The sequence below is a fragment of the Maylandia zebra genome, linkage group LG7 (genome assembly GCF_041146795.1).
Source record: "Maylandia zebra isolate NMK-2024a linkage group LG7, Mzebra_GT3a, whole genome shotgun sequence".
In the NCBI taxonomy this organism is placed as follows: Eukaryota; Metazoa; Chordata; class Actinopteri; order Cichliformes; family Cichlidae; genus Maylandia; species Maylandia zebra.
Window position 1 is genome coordinate 46106762 of NC_135173.1, and position 24542 is coordinate 46131303.

The window sequence follows — 24542 nt, forward strand, 5'->3', positions numbered from 1 at the left end:
GAAAATCTAGCGCTGTCACTTCGAATCCACGCTGACCTGTCTGCTTCTCAGAGGTATTAAGGCTCATATTTGTTTGCTCCTGGTCTGAAACTTCTTGTTGATACATGCTTTCATTCAAGCATTTCTGTGCGCCCTGCCCAATTCTAAAGTGTCTGTATGGTACTGAGCCAAGTCTTCATTGTATGGATTCCTCTCTGTCATGTTCTCGCATGGTTTCATTGTATTAAATGACAGCCGTGAACGGTTCATTTGTCATCATACAATCTTCTCAATTCACATGTTATTTTTGTTTACAGTTTTATAGTGAGTCATATTGGAGCTCTTAATTATTTTATACAAGGGCAAGTCTCTCACGTGTGGTTCTTTAATGTTTTAATGTTACGATCTCTTCAAAAATGGCGTTGTTCTGCGTAAAGGAACACATGGGCCACAAATGAAGAAATTCCAAACATAGTTTAAGACTCCATATTTAAGCTTTATATGCTGGCTGATGCTTATGTTCACATTTGACAATGTAACACAATCACACAAATCTGCTCATCTGTGAAATAAAACTGAATAACATTTTTTTAAGGTCAATGGAAAAATCAGACTGTCAAAAAAAATGCCACTGTGATGTTTTCCTGCCTAATTGTTCACACTGATCAAAACAGGAACAAGCAGGTGTAGAAAATGAATGAGAGACAGTCGGTGCTTATGTAAACAGGCTCAAATGTACGGATGTAATGTGAACTTGCTTTGAGCAGATTACAATAAAAGACTGAGTCACCTAAAAGCGGAGCCACTTGCTAGACATGCACGTTCAGTTTAGGGAAGGAAGTTGGGGGAAAAAAACAATTACACTACATATTATCTCATATTTGTTATAAAAGCAATTACTGAATAACATATGATTATTAGATTAATTACATGTTTTGATCTTTTTTTTATTTATCTACCACACCCTTACAAATGGCTACTACACTGCCTACAACTACTACAACTACTACTACATGCATGTACAGGGTCCACTTGTACCTTAAAAATTGAGTTGGTCATCCATCCATCCATCCATCCATCCATCCATCCTCTTAACCACTTATCCAATTAAGGGTTGGAGTGGGGGGTGCTGGAGCCTATCCCAGCTGTCACAGGTAGTTGGTGTACAGCCTCGACAGGTTGCCAGTCTATCGCAGGGCTAGCACATTAGAGGCGATACACACAGAGTCACCAGTTATCCTAACATGCATGTCTTTGGATTGTGGGAGCAAGCCGAAGTACCCGGAGATACCCCATTCAAGCACAGGGAGAACATGCAAACTCCACACAGTGGGTGGCTGCATGGCCGGCGTCATGGTGCATGGTTAGCACTTGCCCCTCACAGCAGGAAGGTCACAGGCAGCAGAGAATCTTTCTTTGTGAAGTTCGCATTGCATGGAAAAATTATTCAACTGCATTTTTTTTGAGTTGAAACTGACAGAGCAGATTATTCAACCTCTGTGTATAATTTTTATGAGCAATTATTAAGTCCATATTTAATCATTAGATTCGGTCAGTTACGTATGCCTAAAAGGGTTAGAGAGAGAGAGATAGGTCAGGATGACAAAGTCTACTGTCCACAAGCAAAAATATAATATAATAAGATATAATAAGATATAATACCCATCTGTTTGATTACTCGTCAAACAGAACAAGAAATGGTGCAGATGTCATCACATGTAACGGGAAACTGAGATGGAGATTTTATACTGTACACCAAATGATTTATCAACATTGTGTCAGCTAGAAAATATATTTCAACAACATTAAAAATGCTCACTTAGGACATTAAAACCACCAGCTTACAGTCATCATTAAATTAAGTACATTCTCATTTCTAATGTTTCTATATCAGTAGGAAGTACGACACATGCCGTGTAACATCATGTCATTATTTATTTAACAGCAATCAAGCCAAAATGCACAAGCACTGTGTGAAAAATTAAGTAGACCTTTACTACTTCCATAGGAGTGAGGAGGGCAAGTGTCAAGTGTCATCCATGTGCTGCTAATCAAATGCAATTGATTAACTGATCATCAGCAAGTGTGAGCACCTCTATAAAAACAAAAGTTTAGGAACTTTATAAAAATTGTGTGAATTCTGGAACAAGACTGATGAGCCCACAGTGGAGATGTTTGGACATAATGTACAGTGTCACATTTGGCAAAAACCAAACACAGCATATCAGCACAAACACCTCAAATTAACTGTCAAGCACAATAGTGGACGGGTGATGATGTGGGCTTGTTTTGCAGCAACAGGACCGGGGACCCTTGGAGTCCTCAAAACAGCAATGAACTCCTTGGTATATGGCTGAAACTGGGTCATAAAACAGGACAATGATCCAAAGCACAGCAACAATACTATAATAGTCTAAAATAGAAAAGAGTCAAGGTGACACAATGGCCCAGATAAAGTTCAGACCTCAAGCCGACTGAAATGCTGCAGGACCTTTGTGGCAGAGAGCTTTGCATAAACAAATACCTGCAAACCTCAATGATCTGAAGCAATCCCGTGAAGTAGAATAGGCCAAAATTGCTCCACACTGATGTGAGTGACTGATAAAGTCATACAGAAAACAATTAGTGACCCTGATTGGGGTGTTTTTGACACACTTTCTGCATTTTTGAGAACTTTTTGTGAAATGCCATGTGTTGTTGTTCAAGTCGGGTTCAGTTGACCTAAATTTAAGATTTCCTGATATGTAAGATCCTAAAACTGACAGAGGCCACACCTTCTCTTTACCACGACTGTATTAATGCAAAGATACTCTTCAACATGAGCGCCCTGATGTGTCCGGCACTGTGACGTATGTTGTGCTTCCTGCCACACACTTGGTGTATGCAGATCTCTTAGGAGATACTTTTACACGTCACTGCGTGTGACATCGCAGGCTAGTGTAGGACACGGCCTACTCAGAGATATGACAGACAGAGACTGTATTGTTTATTGATATTGTCACTCATGTCACCAAAGGAGTCCTCTGTGACCCTCCTCTGCCTCACACAGACAGAGCTGTGAAGATAATGGTCACTGAAAATAGACCCATCTTAGAGAGTTCCTTTATGTGAGAGTGCTGCACTGTCTGTTGGGTGTCAAAAATCCCCCGAGCTGAATGCCTCAGTGACTATAATAAATATTAATTTGTTAGGAGACGAAACGTGAGTAAGCTCAACGAATCACCACCACATGGGGTGTGAGGAAGAGCGTCGTCACTCACACAGAAAAGCCTCTTTCATTATTTGTGACACCCACAGAATGGGCGCATTAATGTTTGATGTCACGTCTCCGCACCGCACTCGACGGGACCTCAGATGGAAAATACCCACGAGTCCCCACAGAGTTTATAAGAGCATCTAACAAAGCTCACATAAACAAAACCACATCACGGCGTCTGCTTCAGTTTAGCGACAAACTGTAAAATAATAATAATAATAATATGAAAGAAATGTCACATGTGGCTAATCGGCTTTTATTTCTGTCTTTCGGGATCCTGTCTTCTCGTCATCTATATCCACCGATGACTTATTAGATTTAAATGGCTGAAATTATTGAAAGAAAAAAAAAGGAAGTGTCAAACAACTCGCAACCTGTTCATAGTGCTGTTCATGTTTTCTGCCTCTTGACTTTATGAGCCATCGTTGCGTGCCTCATGCAGCCAAAATGGGATACCTGTGGCTCTGTTTCCAACTAAACTTCTAAATAATTAAAACGCATAGTGCACTGGGACAAAACATTTAAACACATTTTACTCAGTTAACAGTCTTATTTAAGGATTTGCTTTAGGCAGAAAGTTAGTGTTTTGTTTGATCCACCCTAATATATTCACGATGAGGTCAGTATTTGACCTTTGTCAATGTAAGGCTTCGTTTGAGAAATGAATGGGATCTTTTCCTTAGACTATTTAGTACCAAGAGAGCATAATTAGATTTGCCATGGTTCATAACTTCAAAATAAGAGTTATGGGAATAAAATATGACAATATCAGTGCTCTGGTGTTTTCCAGAAAAAGCAGCAGGAACTCTTTTTTGGGGGTTGGAGCAAAAACAGATCAAAATCATTGAATGCTCAACTCTTTTTCAGAGGAATGTAACAGGTACACAAGGTGCACTGTAATGAACAGGTATTGTCATGATCCTGGAGTTTTGTGCATGTAGCAGATTCCTGAGGTTCTCTTCAGGTTTCCTTTGTTTCGTTTGGTGTTTTGCTTGGTTTTCTTATTTTCAGATGCTCTGTTTGATTTAGTCAGTTTGAGGTCTTTTAGTTCTAGTTACTGTTTATAGTTTTAGAATTCAGTAATTATTCATGTCATGCTTTACTTTGATATTTATGTGTCTCTGGTGTTTAGTTTTTCTTCCTACCCTGTTTGATTGTTCTTATTGTCTACACTAGTGTCTTGTTACCCTCTTGTGCCTGATTCCCTGATTGCCCTGATGTGTATAAAAAGTTCTGTCTTCATTGTAGCCTCTGTCAGATTGTCCGCTGGTCTGCAGTCCTCTTACCTGTCTGCTGGTTTTTGGAAAACTAATATTTGGATTCCCCTTTGCTTGTTGCTGTTTTTGGACTGGAGCTATCATCTTTAAAATAAAGCGCTCCTGTTTTCACTTTGAGCCCTGAGTCTGCATTTAGGTTTTTTAACCTCACAATCTATGGCAGGTATACTGTACGTACAGTGTTGTGAAAAACTGTTTGCTCCCTTCCTGATTTCTTAGTCGTTTGCATATTTGTCACCCTTAGTTAAGGTCAGAGTTCATGATTCAACAACAAGTGGTAAGTGGACTGCGCTTTTCTACCTTGCTTAAGCACTCAAAGCACTCTATACTACAAGCCTCATTCACACAGGCACTTTTTTCTATGCCTAAGTGCTTAATATCTAACACACCGATGAACGGATCAAGTCGGAGTTCAGTATATTGACCATGAATACTTTAGCATGCAGACCGGAGCAGCCAGGGATCACATCACCAGCCTTCCGATTAGTAGAAATTAGTTTCACAGCACTGTAAATGGTTAGGTGGTGGAAAAATATAAATTACAACAAAGTGTTTGGATGCATGCGTAGTTGCTTTTATTGAGACTGTGGATAAAGTAAATCATGGAGGATTATTAAGCACAACTTAGCAAGAAGACAGATACAATATCTTCTCTACAGACCTGTGACAAGTCCTCAGTGCATACCTCCATTACCTAATGCCCATTAAACACCAGGGCAGCTCTTCCTCTGTGCAAAAATCTGCTCTTTAGCACATCTTAATATTTTTCTTTAAGGGCTATTTTTGCAGCTCTGCCTAGAAGAACAGCATTCATGAGTCACTTCTTTTCACTTCTGCAGATTAAAAGAAGGATTAAGTGTCCAAACTGCATACTAGCCTAGAAAACTCTTCATGGGTGTCCCGTAGTTTGAAATATTATGTCAAACTGTTGATAAACTCTAATGATAAAGATCTCCCTTAAATTAATGTGAATAATAAAAAAATGAGAAGAAGGGTGTTTAACACTGATCATCACAAGCATGAAGTTAAAACAAATAATGTTAAAATAACGCCTGACTCACTGTGTTTTAGACAAATTTATGTTTTCAGTGCATGTTTGACAGATGAAATTTATTATTGGGTTCATGAGAACACTTTGCCAGGATGAACATCAGTATTTGGCAGCTACCCCAGAGACTGAATTACAGCTTTTTCCCCCCTTTTTTTATTGATGCACAGCAAACAGGGAAATATACCCTGAAACAAACAGCGTGTTTAAGAAAGACAGGCTGCAGAGTAGGTGACCAAAATGACCAACTTTAGCTTGCGTTTGAATTCCGTGTTTGTGCAGAAAAATCTGATTTGTAACAGAACTTTCTGCAATTCATTACTGCAAGAGTACAAATGTCTTATGTTCCCTTTTACTGTCGCCGCCCTTTGCACATTAGCTCAGACTGGATATCGTTGTACTTCGGGCTCTTGTGTTGATCTGTATTCCGAATGTAGTGTGCAGAAGTGCCAGTTATCAGCCAGAGTAAGCTTATCTGTCAGCGGGCACAGAGGCCCGGTCACCCTTGGCACAGAGACAGAGAGACAGGGAGCAGGTAGTCAGGGCAGATATGGAGGGATTCGCATGGCTTTTAGCTTATCCATTAGGACATGCTACAATTCCGATATGGCCCCCCGCCAAATACCCAGCCATTGTGGCACTCAGCGCAGTATTTCCATCTGTTTCACTCATTGCTCAAACATTGTACGAGTATTTGTTGGCATCGTTCACAGATAGATTGTATGCATGCAAAAATATGTGCTAGCATGAGTGTGTGTGTGTATGTGAGTGCGTGTGTGTAAATGAGATCACTTGGTACTATCAAAGTGCAAGCAGGCCTATGACACGGTTATAAATAGAAGGGAGGAAGTAAGGAAGGTTAAATCTCTCAGACACAGTTACTAAACGAGGAGCCATTTAAAAACCCGCATGTCCTGTTAGACCTTTTTTTATTTATTTTTATAGCTAAATATTCAGCTAAATAGTCTGGCCACGGCCACACAAGAATCCAGTAAGAGGGAATTTATTGAGCCATGACATAAACAATTAAGTCTAGGTCCTTAGAGTGCAGCAGAGAGCAGTGAAAGTTGTTGATGTGTAAGCATTTACAACACTGCATCCCACAAATCTTTAACCACCTACTCTATTTTTTTCTGCGAGTCAAGGCTGGACAGATGGGGTACATAGATGCACTTCTTGGCTAGGACCCAAACCAATGAAACTCGCCAGGAGCATCTGCATTCAGCTGTCTTTGCTACAAATGCAGAAAGGAGAAAGAACTGTGTGTATTATGTATTGTACAATCTGCCATATGTGCAAACATATGGGGCAGCAAGGATGTCTCAGTTAGGCTGATAGAGTTTCTCAGCTCTTTCATTTCTGCCCTCGATCATCCTCCTTTCTTGCTGTAATCCTGACTGCTGATATTTACCTGGCATGACTTTGACCCCTGACTTTCGGCAGCTGTCGGTGGCGCCCCTCTTCGAAGAGGGGGCATGTGGAATACTAGCAGTCCTCCCCAAGGTGGCACGGTGTCAGACTCTATGCTGGCTTTACGGTTTTTAGTATTCAAAGAGCGTCCGCCGGAGCCTCCTCAGACTACATTACTAAATAAACAGGGCAGGCTAAGTGTTGATCATAACCACTGAGCAAACATAAAGCTCCCCGGGGAAGGGACACTATTACATTGCTTGTTGTCCATTTGTTTAATGTGTCTGTATCAGTTTACAGATTCGAACTGAGCTATTTTGTTTATAACCTCAGGCCTCCGTGTCCGCTCCTTTGGCCGCTGTGCTAAAAGTGTGCTGCATGCAACTTGTTCTTGACTTACACGAGACCCACAGACGTATCTCAATGAAACAAGGTCACACTAATTGGAGGAGGAAGTGTTGAAGATGTCTTTGGGAAGTGGCAGCAGGGTTAGAGAATGATACCAGAGAGAGTCAGATCCTGTATCTGCTCTGGTTCCCTGTTCTAATCCAGCCTGGTATGTGTTGAGATCAGAACAGGTCCCTTTCACCGCAGCCATCCGGCGGCTGTGCAGTGGGAGTTGCTACGTCTGCAGTTCCCTTACTGCTGTGCACTAAGTAACAGACAACAGTCTGGTAGACACTTGAACTAACAATCAAGTTTGCTAAAAGAAACTGAGGACTAAGAGACCCAACAGAAACATTCCCACAGTCCATTTCAAGGTACTAAACCCCAGGAAACATGGCACTAGACAGCTGTGTGTTCCCCTTGATGTATTTATATGTCAGCCGCTTACATAAATACTCTGTGTCACACATTCACACTCATACATACAGGCCTGTGTAACTGCACACATTCACAGTGAACACACACCGACACACAGGCATACAGTGAGGCACAGACACTAACACACACACGTATCATGCTCCCTGTCAGTAAAACCTCAAGGATATTATGTCTCTCTAGGCAGACGAGACAGTTGATCACAGCAGCACAACCACATGATCACTTTGATGTAAATCACGCAGCACCGTCAGCTTGAAAACTGCTCAAAACTAAAGCACAAGAGAGAAATCTTGTCCACCATCAGCAGCCATAACATTAAAATCAGGGATGATGGTTAGGACACAGATGACGTGAATAACTGCAAAACCTTACATCCTGGAATTCATTCTGTGGCTGCTACATTGGCACTTTCAAACAAATTTTTTCCTGATGTTACTGCACTTCCCCAGCAGGATAATGCACCACACCACACAGCAAAAACTACTAAGTAACACCTCAGTAACACCTCAGGGAACACATTGGAGAGCCCATTGCACTGACCTAGCATCCAAACTCCCCAGATCCCAAACCAATCAAGAACCTGCAGGATGTGCCCGAACAAGCTAGCCACATAGGTCCCACACCACAACTCAGAAACCATCACAAAGACCCATATCTATGCCTCAGCAGGCCACAGCTGTCAGTAAGGCACAAAGGAGAACTATACAATATTATTATGCATGTAGTTCTATTGATTGTTATTGTCATTTTTAACATGTATGCTTCATGTATGCTACTTAGCACAGTTAAAATGCATGGAAGGATTTCTCTGAGTGAAAATGCCTTGTTGATGCCAGAGTTTGAAGGGAAATGGTTAGATTGCTTAGATATGATACGAAGGCAACGGTAACTTGAAGCAGGTGAGTTACAACCGCAGAAGACCACACCAGGTGCCACTCCTGTCAGCTAAGAACAGAAATCTGAAGCTGTAGTTCACCCAGGCTCACCATTATTGGACAACAGAAGACTGGAAACATGTTACCTGTTTCTGCTGAAAAATTCAGATAGCAGGTTTCGGAACTTGGTGTACGCAACATGAAAGAGTGTGGGGGATATTTTCTTGAGACACTTTGGGTCACTTAGTAGCAACTAAATGCCACAGCCTACCTGAGTATTGTGGCTGACCATGTCCATACCTTTATGACCGTGCACGTACCCATCTTCTGAAAGCTGCTTCCAGCACCATGTTGAATCTATGCCATGAAGAATTGAGCCAGCTCTGAAGGAGACTCATCTTTTATCACTCTTTTTTTAAACACACTGCTCACGATGCTTTAAAATGAGCCAACACTCTGCTTTATGACAAGGCAAGTAATGAAAAGAGTTTGAAGTTTTCTCTCATCCTTAGATGACTCACTGCCGTGTATGATCCACCCCATTCTTGGCCTTGAAGTTAAACACTTTAGTGATTACCAAATAAGCCTGACCTTCATATTCTCATTCCAATTTTTATAATTATGCATGATCATCCCAATATGGTAATGGCAAGGTTTAACTAATGGAGCGAAGTAGCCAGTGAGTGTATTTAAAATCAACTTACTAAAAGGGGAAAAAAGCAGAAAAAATATTTTAACATATAAAAACATATGCACAGTAACAAAGCCATAACACGATCAAGCAGATCAGTCAGTGGGCCACCCTGCTGATGTTCTAACTGCTTCTGATTCTGAAAAGAATCATCCATAGTTAAATGTTGCCTTTTTTTGTACATTTAACTGCATATTCTGCAAATACATGCAGACTCCTTCTGCATTTACAGGTTTACCACTTCTCAACTATGTAATACACTTTGTCAGCAAATGATTCTGAGTGACTTCCCATTATATGCATCAATTTGTAAATAACTTTTTTTTTAAAATCACAAATTGTCCCATAACACAATCGGGTCATTTCAATACTGAAAGTCGAAAACTACACCCACACACTGCAAACCTTCACTTAACGAGGCTCTCACACTGCAAATGTTAGAAGTTCAGATTTTAACTGGACCACCCATGTGAACACGTATAAACTCCTGGTGCTGCCAGGCAGTCAAAATCCATTAAGGACACATGCTGGCAAAAAGGAGGTGAACCTTTCCAGACCTAAAAAATATGACTCAGGATCATGCTAAACAGGATGTGGCATTTCCCGGTCCTTTGTATTCTGCTACTATTACATTACATTACCACTTTAACACCTAACAGACGCAACGATAAGGAGAATTAGCAAACGCTGTTACTCACTGTTGTTATTCTTGTGATGATATGAAAGATGAGCGAAATGTGGCAGCAACCTTGAACTTTGCTTCATAACAAGTGGCTTCCAGTAACAAACTAAATGGAGCATACGGAGAGACAAGTGAATATAATGCCATGATAATCTAATCAGATCACTTGGGTGTAGAGATTATGGGAAAGAAGACTTGCAGTGTCAATGTCCTTCCAAGGTTAAATAAATTAGTAATAGCTATGGGCTGCCTGTATGGATCTTTGGATCCTGGACTGAATCAGATGTAAAGTACTACTAAATATCAGAATCAGAATACGTTATTGATCCCTAGGAGAAATTATGTTAGTTGCAGTGCTCGAGTTCAAACAGTAACAAAACAGACAATACAAGAAGTAACAAGTAGCACAATATATACAATATATACATACATGTAAGTCACTTACTAATAAATATCTGAAAAAGAAAGAAGAGCATGTGCAAAAAGGGTGTAGCTATTGCAGTATACAGTGTGTTAGGTGGATGAGTTGTACAGGGAGATGGCCACAGGCAGGAATGATTTCATGTGTTGTTCAGTGGTGCTTTTTGGTAACTCACTCACTGAACGTGCTCCTGTGGCTAGCCAGCATGTCATGAAGTGGGTGGGAGGAATTATCCAACATTGTCTTTATCTTGGACAACATTCGCCTCTCCGTCACCACCCTAAGAGAGTTCAACTCCATCCCCACAACATTGCTGGCCTTGCGGATTAGTTTATTGAGTCTGTTAGCATCAGCAACCCTATGAATTAAAGAGTATGTTGTAACCAACTGGAAAACACTGATCGACAGAGTTTGGCTCAAAGATCTGGAGTGATAATGCATAGTAACAAGAATAGGAATCAGAATATGACAGTCGGGTTTATTTGGTATTATTTACGAAGGTTTCGAGCTTCAAGGCCAAGAATGGGTTGGATCATACAAGACAGTGAGTAATCTAAGGATGAGAGAAAAGTTCAAACTCTTTTCATTAGTAGCTTCGAGTCTACCCGATAGCTGGAGTAGCGGCAGGCTTATCCTTGAGTTCACAGGTCATGCTTCAGGTGTCACATGCTGAATGGCTCTGGGCACAGGTTTGCCTATCATCCAGCTTTCAAAAAGTCAAGTTCGTAAAACACAGCATGGACTCATTTCGAATCATCGTGAACAGTCTGTTGGTAAGTGTGATAAAAAGATCGAAGGTTTGTGGGACACATGACAACTTGTGAACTTTATCATGACTGAAACAAGATAATCTGGCATCGTATCGCACATCGCTCCCATTCCAAGACACTTTATCAGCTTAAGCCCAAATCTGAAAGCGCTACAGCTGTCTCTTTGACCTGTGACAGGTGATCTCACTGCAGGTTAGGATGCTGCGCCGGCTCGTGTTACTAACAATTGGCATGCGCGGGTTTGTGCGTGGAATCACGAGCAACGCCGCTGACACGCTGAAACAGCTGAGAACACTATCGATGAACGACAGCCTCTTTAATGGATGATAGACAGATAAACGTATACAGAGAGAGCCAGGAGGGTGATAGATAGACACACACTACATGCATCTCAAGGCACAAGTAAGATGTTTGAGTAAAAGAAAAAGCTTGCTAGTTGGATCTTTTGTGGTGGATTGTCGTTGAAGCAAAGGATCACTTATCCAGTTCTTGCTGGGGATCAACACACTCATGAATTCCTTTAGAAATGTTTTTCTGTTGTTTAAAAAAAAATTTCACCAAAGGCATAAGAGTGCAAAGGGCAAAGCTTTGAAAAGAGATGACTATCATCTTTCCAATACATTTCTACCGAGAACAGAAGAACTTCGGTACCTGTCGCATGTGCATAACAGAGAGGTGTCAAAACTGAAACGTGATCGGAACGTCTGACAAAGGGGAGGCTGCTATGAGGGATCAGTTCAGAGAGAGACAAGCCAGGGTCTCCACAGCAGATGGGCGCTTTATCGTGACCGCCGCAGGGGGGAAAGAGCCCGAGAAGGGAGAAACGAGACCACAAAAAAGGCTGGAGACATGGCTGGACCGTGACACATGTCCCACTGTGGAGGGGGGATTTTATTCACCTGGCCTTTGGTGTGTCATCGTGTTACCAGTCCTGTCATGAGCCTCCACCCTGTCCGCCTGCGCTGCATTGTTCTGTGCTGCACGTGGACAAGTGAATAAAAGAGGAAAGATAATGAAAAAGAGAGGAGGGTAGGCAGTGGGAGTGAGACACATTTTGGCCCATTGTTAGTGCTGTATTTTTTTTTAACACGACTAAAGTGAGGGATAATTCTGATCAAAGGCGTGTATATGATTGCTCTGGTAGGTTTTGAGGAGAGTGAATACAGTGGAGCGGGGGTGGGGGTGTGCGGCTGAGGTACCGTGGAGGAGTTAAAAAAAATCATAGTGTAGAAACATTAATGTCATACTTCATCATGTAGCTCTTGAAAAGGCATGCCTGAGGAGAGCTCACTGTGTACCGCACCTGGGGTATGTTTTTAATATCATCCAATGTCTGTCACCATCTGTTTCGCTCAAACTAGGTACGCAGTGTCTCCTGCTTGTATCTGGGACATCAAGACATCTTGTAGCCTTTGTTATAAGTTTTGATGTGCTTTCACACAATCATAAAAAAGGAGAGAGAGAATAAGTCAGTGATGATCTTAGGAGAAGAGAGTGCCTTATTCGTAACACACCCCAGATGTGCTTAATCCCAGAATAAGCAATAGGTAAAGCCAGTTTTGCTGTGCTGAATCCTTTTTGACACTGACGTAAAGACGAACCTTCGCTTGCACTGTTGAGAATCGTCATCCTTGGAATTAAAAAGATCAGACGGCAAAGGTGAAACACGAGTCAGCCGAGCAGATCCGCGCTGCAAACATAAAACAGAGGAAAACCATAATACGCAGAATTTACACAGCACTGCATGTGCTTCAACTTTGAGTCTGACCTTGTTTTGACTGAGATATTTATAATATAAACAAACTCTGTTACAAACATATTACAAGTAATGAGTAAGAACACAGTCCCAGAGAGCTCCATGTCAAATAGCTTTGTAATAGAGCTGTTTTTCTAGGAAGGACCCAAAACACGGACACACACGCACACAGACGCACGCACGCACACACTCACAAACACACACATACACAGGTACTGTACTTGACTGTTTGTGCACAATAAATACACCTAGAGGTTCTTTACGGGGAAACAGAGAGTGAGCTCTGTGCCAGCCTCCTGGAGGTGCTGTGAGATCAAGAACAGCCTACCTCCAGGTGGTAAAGCTAAGCTTTCAGGGGTGAGAGGTCACCAACACTGGAGTGGTCACACACGTGTTGGAACACTATTTACAGCTGCAGAGGCCCACCTCAGACCACCTACAAGTGCTCTTTCACTATAATACTGTAGGTACCGAGGAGGCTATGTACCTCATGGTCCACCAGGTGGTAGTAAAGGTCCGCGCGGAGCATCTTTTTTTATCTGACATCCTAAAACGAATGACTTCCATCAGCCATCAGCCACATGACAGTGTAGCTGTGGTATCTCTGAACTCTGATCCTTGACTATATAAGCAAAAAGCCAGTCAGGACTGCACAGACACTGATTTCCCTGCAAAATGAAACCACAGCGTAGCTGGATGTAACTATAAATGCGTAAATGGGAATGCACGTGTATGCATAACTACGACTTTAATTTTAAACAGGGTCCGTAACCTTTGGGCTCTTGTTCAAGGTCGCTGAGAAGTCCAGGTCAGAGTCAGAGTGTGGCTAACAGTATTGGAATGCCTGCTGGTTGTCTTGAGCAATGAGGCACACTTACTAAATTTATTATTCAAATAGTTAAAATAGAACTAAACTACGCAACATGAGAGCATCATCTCCTGTTCCAGTGCCGTGAATAACCTTCGATCCTTGATCTGTAACCACTGATCATACTCAATTACACTCCTTCAGGTCCTCAAATTCCAGGTTTGATGAAAAGATATGCAATGAATTACATATTAGCTACAGCTAAATGTAGCGCAGATGACACAGAAATTATTTATATGACAAAAAAAAGTACAGTGTGTATTTTAACTGATCCTTTTATCACTTTTTATTTTTTGTTCAATAAAACATATAGCATATAGTAAAGAATGAATCTGTAAACGACAGCTGTTGACATTTTTTAAAAATGAATGAAAAAGCATATTTAAATAATCAACATACATGATTTAAATATAAACACACACGTGACAAGAGACAGAACGTGTAGAAGATATATGCAGAAAGAGCTTTCAGTGGTCAGCTGATAACATGATATCTAAAAAATACATAGCTCATTTTCCTGTCTGTTAGTTGGACATGCTAACCTGTTAACAAGCTCCTATATTCACCCATACAGTTTGTAGATCATTTTGCTAAAATAGGTAAAATCTCCACTCTTTCAGGGCACTAATAGGCTAAAGGCATATTACAAAAGGTCATTCATGTATTCACAGATTCTCTGTAGTTATTCTGCTGCTCATTCACCTGTAAAAACCACACCGATCATTATTTCAAAGGCCTTTTTATTTTGGAACAAAAGCATTTGACGATATGACTTACAGGACGTTACCAAATTCATGAAGCTATATTTGTGAGTTTATTTATCAATATCAGTTTAATGTAAACAGACTGATGTAGTAATAGACAGTAAAATGTTGGTGCGTGTGTAATATATGAGCGTTTATGTTTCTCTACATGGGTAAAAGTACTCCATGTCGCCCTCTGGTGGTAGCAACCAACTATGAAAAGAATGGATGTTGGATCTTAACTAAATGATAAAAAGTTTTATTACTTTGTATTACTTTCTTTAGTTTGGTAAAATTTACAGTTTTAATCCCGTAAGAAAATAAATCACTATCATAGAGAGGGATATTAGTAATTCGTTTGTTAATAACACTTTGTTTGTGTTTGCTAATGTTTCGACAGGAAAATGGTTTTCTACAAAGTTGTTTCATGTACAGAGTAACACACACACACACACACACACACACACACACACACACACACACACACACACGTATGACTTTGCCGGTTTCAGCTGAAACAATTTCAGTGTTTCAAACCATGTTCCAGGATTTTTCCTTCACCATTTATGAGGTTTCAAGAAGAAGATAAACGACAGATATGAATGTTTGAAAAAGTTATAGATGAAAAGATTCGATGAAAAATACTCAAAGGATAAATTCAATTGGTTTATTGTTTTATGAATAAGTTGAAAAAGAAAAAGTTAAACAAGTAAATAATGAAACAAGGTAAAATGAAGTAAGAACAAAACGTTAACAAGTAAATAATGAAACAAGGTAAAATGAAGTAAGAACAAAACGTTAACAAGTAAATAATGAAACAAGGTAAAATGAAGTAAGAACAAAACGTCAACAAGTAAATAATGAAACAAGGTAAAATGAAGTAAGAACAAAACGTTAACAAGTAAATAATGAAACAAGGTAAAATGAAGTAAGAACAAAACGTCAACAAGTAAATAATGAAACAAGGTAAAATGAAGTAAGAACAAAACGTTAACAAGTAAATAATGAAACAAGGTAAAATGAAGCAAGCACAAAAAGTTAAGTAAATAATGAAACAAGGTAAAATGAAGTAAGAACAAAACGTTAACAAGTAAATAATGAAACAAGGTAAAATGAAGTAAGAACAAAACGTTAACAAGTAAATAATGAAACAAGGTAAAATGAAGTAAGCACAAAAAGTTAAGTAAATAATGAAACAAGGTAGAGGAGAGAAAACCCCAACAATCCCCTCTGAGCACGCACTAGGCGACAGTGGGGAGGAAAAACTGCCTTTAAACGGGCAGAAACCTCCGGCAGAACCAGGCTCAGGAGGGGACAGTCAACTGCCGGGACTGGTTGGGGAGGTGAACAGAGGTGGAGCAAGACGAGGCTACACCTGCTGAGGAAGCAGTAGAGTTCCTCCTCCAGGGCCAGCGGAAGCGTTTGTTCTTCTTTTTCATGCAGTTTTCTACAAGAGCTTTTTTTTCCAGGATGAGGGTTCTCAACTCATCGATGGTTTCTACGTTTTGTTTCTCAAGCTTCTTGCATGTTTTCTCCACCTCTTCCAACGTTGCTTGTTTTTCTTCAAGCTTTTCCCTGAGCTCTTTGGATGTTTCCTCCTGCATTATCTTGTCCTTGTGCATGTCTGCGTTTCTTTGTTGTACTTCTTTGTACATGTCTTGTAGCTCCTCATTTCTTTTGTGGATATCTTGGAGCGTACGCTGCAGGTCGTCATGTATGTTGTCTTGTTCTTGCTTTTGCGCCTGCATTTCAGTGTGTTTGCGCTTCAAGTTGTTGTATTCCAACAATATCCCCTTAGTGAGCTCGGAGTTGTTTCTTGCCATTTGCTCCATCCTTTTCTGCATGTGCGAGCATTGTTTGTCCAGTTTTTCTTTTTCCCCTTCTAGTTGCTTTTTCTCGTGAAGAAGGTCTTTGTTTTGGCGCAGAGTATCATCCACCTTCTCTTTCAGCATTCTGTATTTTTCCTCCGTGACTTTGAGTTTGTGCTCCATGTCTCTTTGCTTTTTCTCCTGTTCTTCCTTCTGTTGGAGGATTTCTTCATTTTTTTTCACAGCTTCATCGAAGTTTGTTTGGAGCAGCCGATTCATTTGGTCCATATATTGGAGATCCCATTCTGTCTTCTCAACAGTAGCTTTGCTGTCTTTAAGCTGGTTGGACATCTCCTTTAGTTCCACGCTCTTTTGCTTGTTTTCCTTAATTAGGAAGACAATCTGCTCTCGGGCTTGTCCAAACTTGATTCCCCAACCCTCATTAATAATATTTATGTCGGGCTGGCGTTTTTGTCTTTCTTCCAGGTTCTTATTTTGCGCTTCCATCTGTCTACACTTCTCCTCCAGTTGAAGTTTCTCTTCTTCAATCTGTTGAATTTTATTCTGGAGATGGTAGTTTTCCTTCTTACTGTCATGTAATGCCCTTTGGACGGCTAAGAGGTCATTTGGGGAAATTGGCCGGCCACGACAGGAAGGAGAAGCGGCGTAATCTTTTTGCCTTGGTTGGTGTTTTGTTGGATACATGTTGAAGGTTGTACACGACAACTCTGAAAAGGTTTCCAAAAGTTTCTGTGGTGAACGCGTGAAGGCTGCAAACACAAATGCTGCGAAGACACGAACTAAAAAACTGCTGTTTCTCACCCCTGTTTAAGGAAAAACTTCAAAGGATCGTATAGTGACATCATAACTCCGTGAGCCAATGAGATTGTCATGTGACATTTTGGAATGGGGATATTTTTTTTTAAACCGTTTTCAAATTTAACTTAATATTTGACTGTTTCTTAACTGACCTGTTTAGCTGATTAAGAAATGAATTGAAACGAGCATCACTAACGTTATATAACAGACAACAGAAAAAAAAGTTTTTTTTCTAAGTAATAGAGGTATAATACATTTTTTAAAAATTTTTTTTAAATTATCCTACTTTTTATAAGAGGGAACATTATTTAAAGAATATGTATTTAATTGGAAAACTCTCTATTCGTCTAAAGGCTATAACAAGAAAGGTGAGCTTCCTGCTCAAAAATGAAATGACCAAAATAAATGGAGCATTTCTCTGCAATTACAAAGTCTGTGTAAACAATCTTGGTTTCAAAATAAGGCTAATGCTGGTGAGATGTCATCACAGGTGTAAATATTACTGCAGATGTTACTATGTCAAAGTTTCACAACTGTCTTATGTTTATTTATGTAGGCAAGACCTACTTTTCACTTTTTTGCTTTGCTATATGTTCTTGAGTGTATTAGTTTGCCAGCAGCACGAACATGTACTAGTGTCAATAATAATAGTACGGTGGATTAGAAAACCTGCTCACAAGTTGAATAAACATCCAGGATTATTTCATCATTTTCATTCAAAACCAATATTTGAGTCAAAATGAGAAAGTTGTTTGTGCTGTCTGATGAAGAAGAAGCAAAATAAAGTGCAGTTTTGATGTAGATGATGTTGTATACAAACTAGAAGAGGAAGATAGTAGGATCTCTGTATCATGCGTTGTCACTTTGTACCATGTAATTCTTTCTATTTCCACCAGGGGGTGTTTTCAGAAGTGGTAGGTGGTAAAAGAAGAGGTCAGCAGGAAGATGGCGAAGAGCGACCAAAGACCAAGAAAAAGAGGCAGTCAGGCAAAGATGAAGAGTATTATATCCCTTACAGACCTAAAGACTTTGACTCTGAGAGAGGGTGAGGCATTAAACTGTTGCATCTGTTTCTTTAAAAAATGTGAATGGCTTTGTGTTTTATGCTGTTTTGTCCTGTGTTATGCGTCGACAGGTTGAGTCTCGGTGGAGAGGGCAGTGCTTTTGAACAGCAGGCCTCTTCAGCTGTCCTTGATCTCATGGGAGATGAAGGCGATCGCCTTAACCAGCAGAAGAAAATGATGAAATGGTACAAATTTCCCTATGTTTGACTCAGTATCCACCAAATGGTCATTTCAAACTATAATTTAAAGTCTTTTTTCCCCCTTCTTTTTTTAGGGACCGTAAGAGGAAGCGTTTTGTGAGAGAAACGGGAAAAGAAGACCAGAAGAAGAAGATCAAAACAGACAGCGGTCAGGTTATCAGTAACAAGAAGAACAGGAAGAACTTGTATCCTTCCAACAAAAAGCTTCTCTGTGTGCTGCTCTCAATGACTCTCTTCTCTACTCCTATGACAATATTAAGCTGTACTGTGAAGATGTTGTATCACTTGACAACATGTCAGTTATGAGGAGTGGAAGAAAAAATACAAGATTGATGATACAGGATCTGGATCAGATGGAGAAACAGGCGGAGGAGGCAGGAAGCCAGCAAGAGGTAGGAAGGCATCAAAATGAATAGCACAAACATGTTAAATATAGACCATCAGCCACCATGTTTTAACTCAACTCTAAAGGTAAATACTTCAAGTCCCTCTTCCAGCCTTGCGAGCTATAACCTCCAACCTCTTTGTTGTGTCGTGCCTCTCCCAGGTCGTGGCCGTGGCCGACGAGGTCCAAACGTACAGAGCTCCGGTGACCACAAAGCACGCTCGGAGCTGAAAACAAAGGATCAGATCATGAAGCAGCGCAAGAAAAAGCAGAAGCACCAGTTCCTGCAGGGCGGGGGGATGAGGAAGCTCCGCTCCAAGAACAAAAAGTGGCTCGGAGAAGTTAAAAAGTCAGGTTTTGGAAGGGGTGGCCATAAGAAAGGCAAGCTGAGGAAGAAACTGGGAGGAGGACAGAGGGTTGATGGTGTGGAGGACATCACGAGGAACTGGGTGATAAGCGTCAGAATCATCTGAGAACATCACCAAAGATTTTCCTGGCGCTTCGTGTGACTGTAGATTAAGGAGAAAATCATTTGTGAATCTTTGCACTGCAGAAATGCACGTCACTTCTTCCTTGATGGCCTGCTGAACTCTGCGTTTGCCACAGAGTTATGTTTAATTATGATCCACTAACCTGGATTTACTACTTGTAAGCATGTTGGCAGTCTAATAAAAGTGTTTTGGAGTACTGAAATATGTCTTATCAAAATGGTAAAATACAGATATTAAATATTGTGTGCTTAATTTGCAGTTAGTTTCAAAAATCGTCTCGCCCATCTTTTCTTAAAATAAGAGGTGCTCTATAAAAATGACATTAAATTCTGTAAACGTGCTCTATTTGCAATTATTTATCATTACTGTTGTCCAAGTGGTCTCATTTCAAAGTTGAAAGCGAGCATCGGAACGGGCAAGAAAGGCGACTTTTAATTGACTTTGAATGTGTTGTGGTTACTGATATCAGATGGGCTGGGTTGAGAAACTGGCTTAGAATTCCTCTTGCCTTCAGCATGGCCACGCCCCTCTGACTTCTGCAATCAACAAGGCATTTTTACCCAGGGAAATGTTTATTTCGCTTTTCAGTTTGGACTGTTCTCTGTAAATTCCTGAGAAAATTTGAGAAGATCAGGAGTGTCTGAAAAACGTAAAACAGCCCATCTGTCACCAACAGCAATGCTGCCTTCAAAGTCACTTAAATCACCCTTTTTTTTTCTGGCATGTGATTGGCTGATTAGATATTTGCATTCACAAGCAGCTGAATAGGTTAGTGCAGGGGTCAGCAACCTGCGGCTCTTTAGTCCTTTTAGTGCGGCTCTGCGTGGTTTGGGAAAATAAATTATTTTTTTAAGTAATTAGCTGAAGTGTATTTTATTTATGTTAGTTCTTTTTTAACTTGTAGTTCTAAATTGGAAGATTACTGTGATATTGAAATATAAATATAAAATTATATTCTATTAGTTTTTGAACGCTCAAAATAAGCGTCACACTTGCGGAAGCCGATATACCCGCTGAAACGCCGTGCATTTATCGAGACTTTCAACCCCAGGTAGGCTAATTATCAATCTTCGGATCCACATTATGTCAGCAGCTCCACCGTGAACTATGTTAAAAACAAACACCGCTCACGCCTCACAGATGACAGCTTACAGTCCTGCGTAAAGATGAAAGTGACTTCATACAGCTCCGATTTGCAGACGCTGTGCGCAGAGATTCAGGAGCAGAAGTCCCATTGTAAACATATCACGGCAGACCCAACGATGTTTCCATGAACACGCTTTACAGCTTCTCTTTATTGACCACTTTTCACACACGGTTGCTGTATGCATACAGCCGGTGTTAAAGCTCACAGCCCGACACATACCAACACAACAGCATAGAGAGCACAGACGTTAAGGCGCCGAGGCGTGATCGCGGGTGCCGCTCAGGTGCGTCCGCCTCCCCTGCAGCGGCGCTGCAGACCACGCCCCGCCACACACATTAACCAGGTAAAATACATATTGTCAGGGTTCCTGGGTCGGTGACCCAGTGTTTTCAGTTTTGTTCATGTTCATATATATATATAGCATATAGTAAACAATGAATCTGTAAACGACAGCTGTTGACATTTTTAAAAAATGAATGAAAAAGCATATTTAAATAATCAACATACATGATTTAAATATAAACACACACGTGACAAGAGACAGAACGTGTAGAAGATATATGCAGAAAGAGCTTTCAGTGGTCAGCTGATAACATGATATCTAAAAAATACATAGCTCATTTTCCTGTCTGTTAGTTGGACATGCTAACTGTTAGGTATTTTAGTACCATGGTAGCATTTACTGGATATTGTTTTATAGTGACATTATGCAGGAAAACTCTGTCATTCAATAAGGCCCCTTTGTTTTAGTTATTTTTCTCTTTGACCCAAGAATTGATGTGTGAGAATCACAGGCTGGTACAAGGTTGAAATACCACAGAGATCACTCCCTCAGCTACATTAGTTTCTTAATCTTTTAGACGCCTGTTGAAGGCCAAATGGTTTGTTTCAGATTTCACTAATGAAAGAACTCTTCGTTTTGTGCCTTGAAAATATGTCGCTGAGATAATCACAATTGTAGCTGAACTAATAAACTACACAAAGGATGCTTCTTCACCCATGGGCAGGAAGACGCTGCCTTATCTTGGTCTGTACTGGTTTAAACTGATAAATCTGCTGTCTCATGAATTTTACCCTCTATATAAACTGTTGTACTTGTGAATAAAGTTGAGTCACTTTGGGAAGACAATCTAAAGCAGTCTCTGTTTTCTTGTTCTCCCAAGCTGCTCCCGAGCTCGTACTAACACGCTGAATGGCATGCTTGAATATTACTTGAGAATATATTTGACTGTGTTACAGACTAAGGGACATTCTCTGCTGATAGGTGAAGGTACATTCTCTGCTGATAGACGTCCACGCCTCGGAGGAAGCCGATCCACGGAGTAGGCCTTGGAAACCGTTTCCTTCAATTTTGGTGTCAGAAGTGGGATCCTGACGAAGGTAGGCACTCGTCTTTTATTTTATAAGACTGTGTTATGCCTTTCTCAGTGATCCACATAGAAACGGGATACGCTGACGAGGCCTTCTTCAGTGGCCCACATAGTAACAAGTGGGATACACTGAGGAGCCTTCTTTAGTGGCCCACATAGAAACACAGGAAGTTGCCTGTTGTTTTGTAAATAAAAGCAGAAAGGACACAGGAAGTTGCCTGCTGTCATAAACTAAGAAGTTGCTCACCAGCAGAAAGGACACAGGAAGTTGCCTGGGGTCATAAAACGAGAAGTTGCTCGTTAAAAAGTGAGAAGTTGCTCACTAAAAAGATAAAATTGCTAGCAAAAAAATCAAGTAACCTCAGGTGTGCCACAGCAAAAATAAAAACTAACTTAAATCCTTCAAAGCGTCTAAACCCCTCTGGAAATCACTGACCATGGGTCAGAATAATTCAAAGACCTTAGACGGGTCCGATAAAAACTCAAAATTAACTGTAAAACCGAAAAAAAAAATATAAAATCACAAATAGCGGCTCAGTACGACTCCCACTTCCGGTTACGTTTAACCCACGCTCGCGAATCAATGAAGACTTCCATGATTACGTATCCAGAACATGCGGAAGTGCTTACGTGACTGATTTCGTCTCGAACTTAAGAACTATAAGTTTAATGCATCCTAATGTATTTCCGGAGCCCTATCCCGAACGATTGTCGCCAGAAAACAGGTCAGTAGAAATGTTAAATACTATTTGTGATAAGGAAAGTAGGCTGATTAAAAAGTCCTGTAAAAAATATATGATAGAATGCAATGAAATAATACCCAGATTTGGAATACCTCACCAAATTAACAGTGATAGAGGATCTTCATTTACATCAGAAGTAATTCAAAAGTGTGCTAAAACTCTAGCAATAGACTGGAAATATCATGTACCATACCATCCTCAGAGTTCAGGAGTTGTAGAAAGAATGAATAGGACCATAAAAAATCGCCTGACTAAAGCAATGATAGAAACAGGAATGACCTGGATCAAACTACTTCCTCAAATCCTCTGCGAGATTAGAATGACTCCATCCGCAGCAACCAAATTATCTCCATTTGAAATAATCATGGGAAGACCGTTTCCAACACCATGGTCAGCCTCCAGAGGGGCACCGCTATTGGAAGGGGACATAGGCACTGCATTGTCTGACTATGTTCATAACCTGGTAGAAACACTGAATAATAACTATCAGAAAGTTTGTCTCTCTCAGCCTCTCCCTTCCATAGATCCAACCCATCCGTGGAAACCAGGAGATGCGGTGTTGGTAAAGTCGCTAAAACCAAGGGCACTCGGGGAGGCCGCGTGTTCCAGCCCCCAGACTGTACTTGCAGTGACGAGAACCAGCATCCTAACAGACGGACAACCTCAGTGGATTCATGCCAGCAGGGTTAAGACCAGCCCCACCAAACCACCTAAGGCGTCGGATCAAGTAGATGACGACTCAGGCGAGCCAACGCCCGGATCCAATACACCTACACACACACAATCACTGATTAACACACAACGCCTGAAAGAGCCAAGACTCAGAAAGCCCTTTGATCCCCCGCCTGAACAACAACAAGGTACTCGAACATCCAGCAGGAACAGAAAGCCTAGAGTACCACACAATGTCTAACCTGATAAAGATAGACTCGTTTCATCCTGATAATGGAGAAAATGAAATGCCCATTGTCATCACACGACGCTTATACGGGGTCTCTCGAACCTGGGACCAGGCCAGGAGACGGCTAAAGAACTGTCTTTTTTATATATTTAGGTTATTAATCATATCTACTGCATTAACCTTAGGATTTTTATTTACTATTTCGTATTGTAAAGTGCAACCCTGTTCACATTTCTGCAAGCCACATTCTCAATGCTAACCCATATAGCTACTAGTACAGCTACTTCAATGTATTTGCAATTAGCACAAATTGATCCTGAGGATGTGCCAGATGTTACCAATGATGTTCCTGATGTGTATATTGAACATTAGGTTGTGAACTATTACATTTTATGATTTGCTTTTTATATTATGTTATTACATTTGTGATTTTTCCTTTCTATTTGAGTTATTATTTTTAAAAATAATAAAAGAGGGGAACTGTTAGGTATTTTAGTACCATGGGAGCATTTACTGGATATTGTTTTATAGTGACATTATACAGGAAAACTCTGTCATTCAATAAGGCCCCTTTGTTTTAGTTATTTTTCTCTTTGACCCAAGAATTGATGTGTGAGAATCACAGGCTGGTACAAGGTTGAAATACCACAGAGATCACTCCCTCAGCTACATTAGTTTCTTAATCTTTTAGACGCCTGTTGAAGGCCAAATGGTTTGTTTCAGATTTCACTAATGAAAGAACTCTTCGTTTTGTGCCTTGAAAATATGTCGCTGAGATAATCACAATTGTAGCTGAACTAATAAACTACACAAAGGATGCTTCTTCACCCAAGGGCAGGAAGACGCTCCCTTATCTTGGTCTGTACTGGTTTAAACTGATAAATCTGCTGTCTCATGAATTTTACCCTCTATATAAACTGTTGTACTTGTGAATAAAGTTGAGTCACTTTGGGAAGACAATCTAAAGCAGTCTCTGTTTTCTTGTTCTCCCAAGCTGCTCCCGAGCTCGTACT

The 24542-nt window shown here is 40.5% G+C and overlaps 1 protein-coding gene across 1 annotated transcript; it reads left to right on the plus strand.

Moving 5' to 3' along the window:
* The first annotated feature begins 11201 nt into the window (after nt 1-11201).
* Nucleotides 11202-19376, plus strand: LOC112433118 (ATP-dependent RNA helicase DDX54-like). The gene is made up of 6 exons (XM_076885500.1): nt 11202-11237; nt 18125-18273; nt 18364-18477; nt 18567-18677; nt 18793-18884; nt 19040-19376. The coding sequence occupies exons 1-6, from the start codon at nt 11202-11204 to the stop codon at nt 19348-19350; spliced, it is 813 nt and encodes a 270-aa protein (XP_076741615.1). The 3' UTR covers nt 19351-19376.
* The last annotated feature ends 5166 nt before the right edge of the window (nt 19377-24542 follow it).

Excerpts from the sequence above, each read along its gene's own strand:
- LOC112433118 (XM_076885500.1), top strand. The coding sequence starts at position 11,202 with ATGGACTCATTTCGAATCATCGTGAACAGTCTGTTG. Across the intron at positions 18,274-18,363 it reads GACTTTGACTCTGAGAGAGG|GTTGAGTCTCGGTGGAGAGG; the intron begins GTGAGGCATTAA and ends ATGCGTCGACAG. Across the intron at positions 18,478-18,566 it reads CAGAAGAAAATGATGAAATG|GGACCGTAAGAGGAAGCGTT; the intron begins GTACAAATTTCC and ends TTCTTTTTTTAG.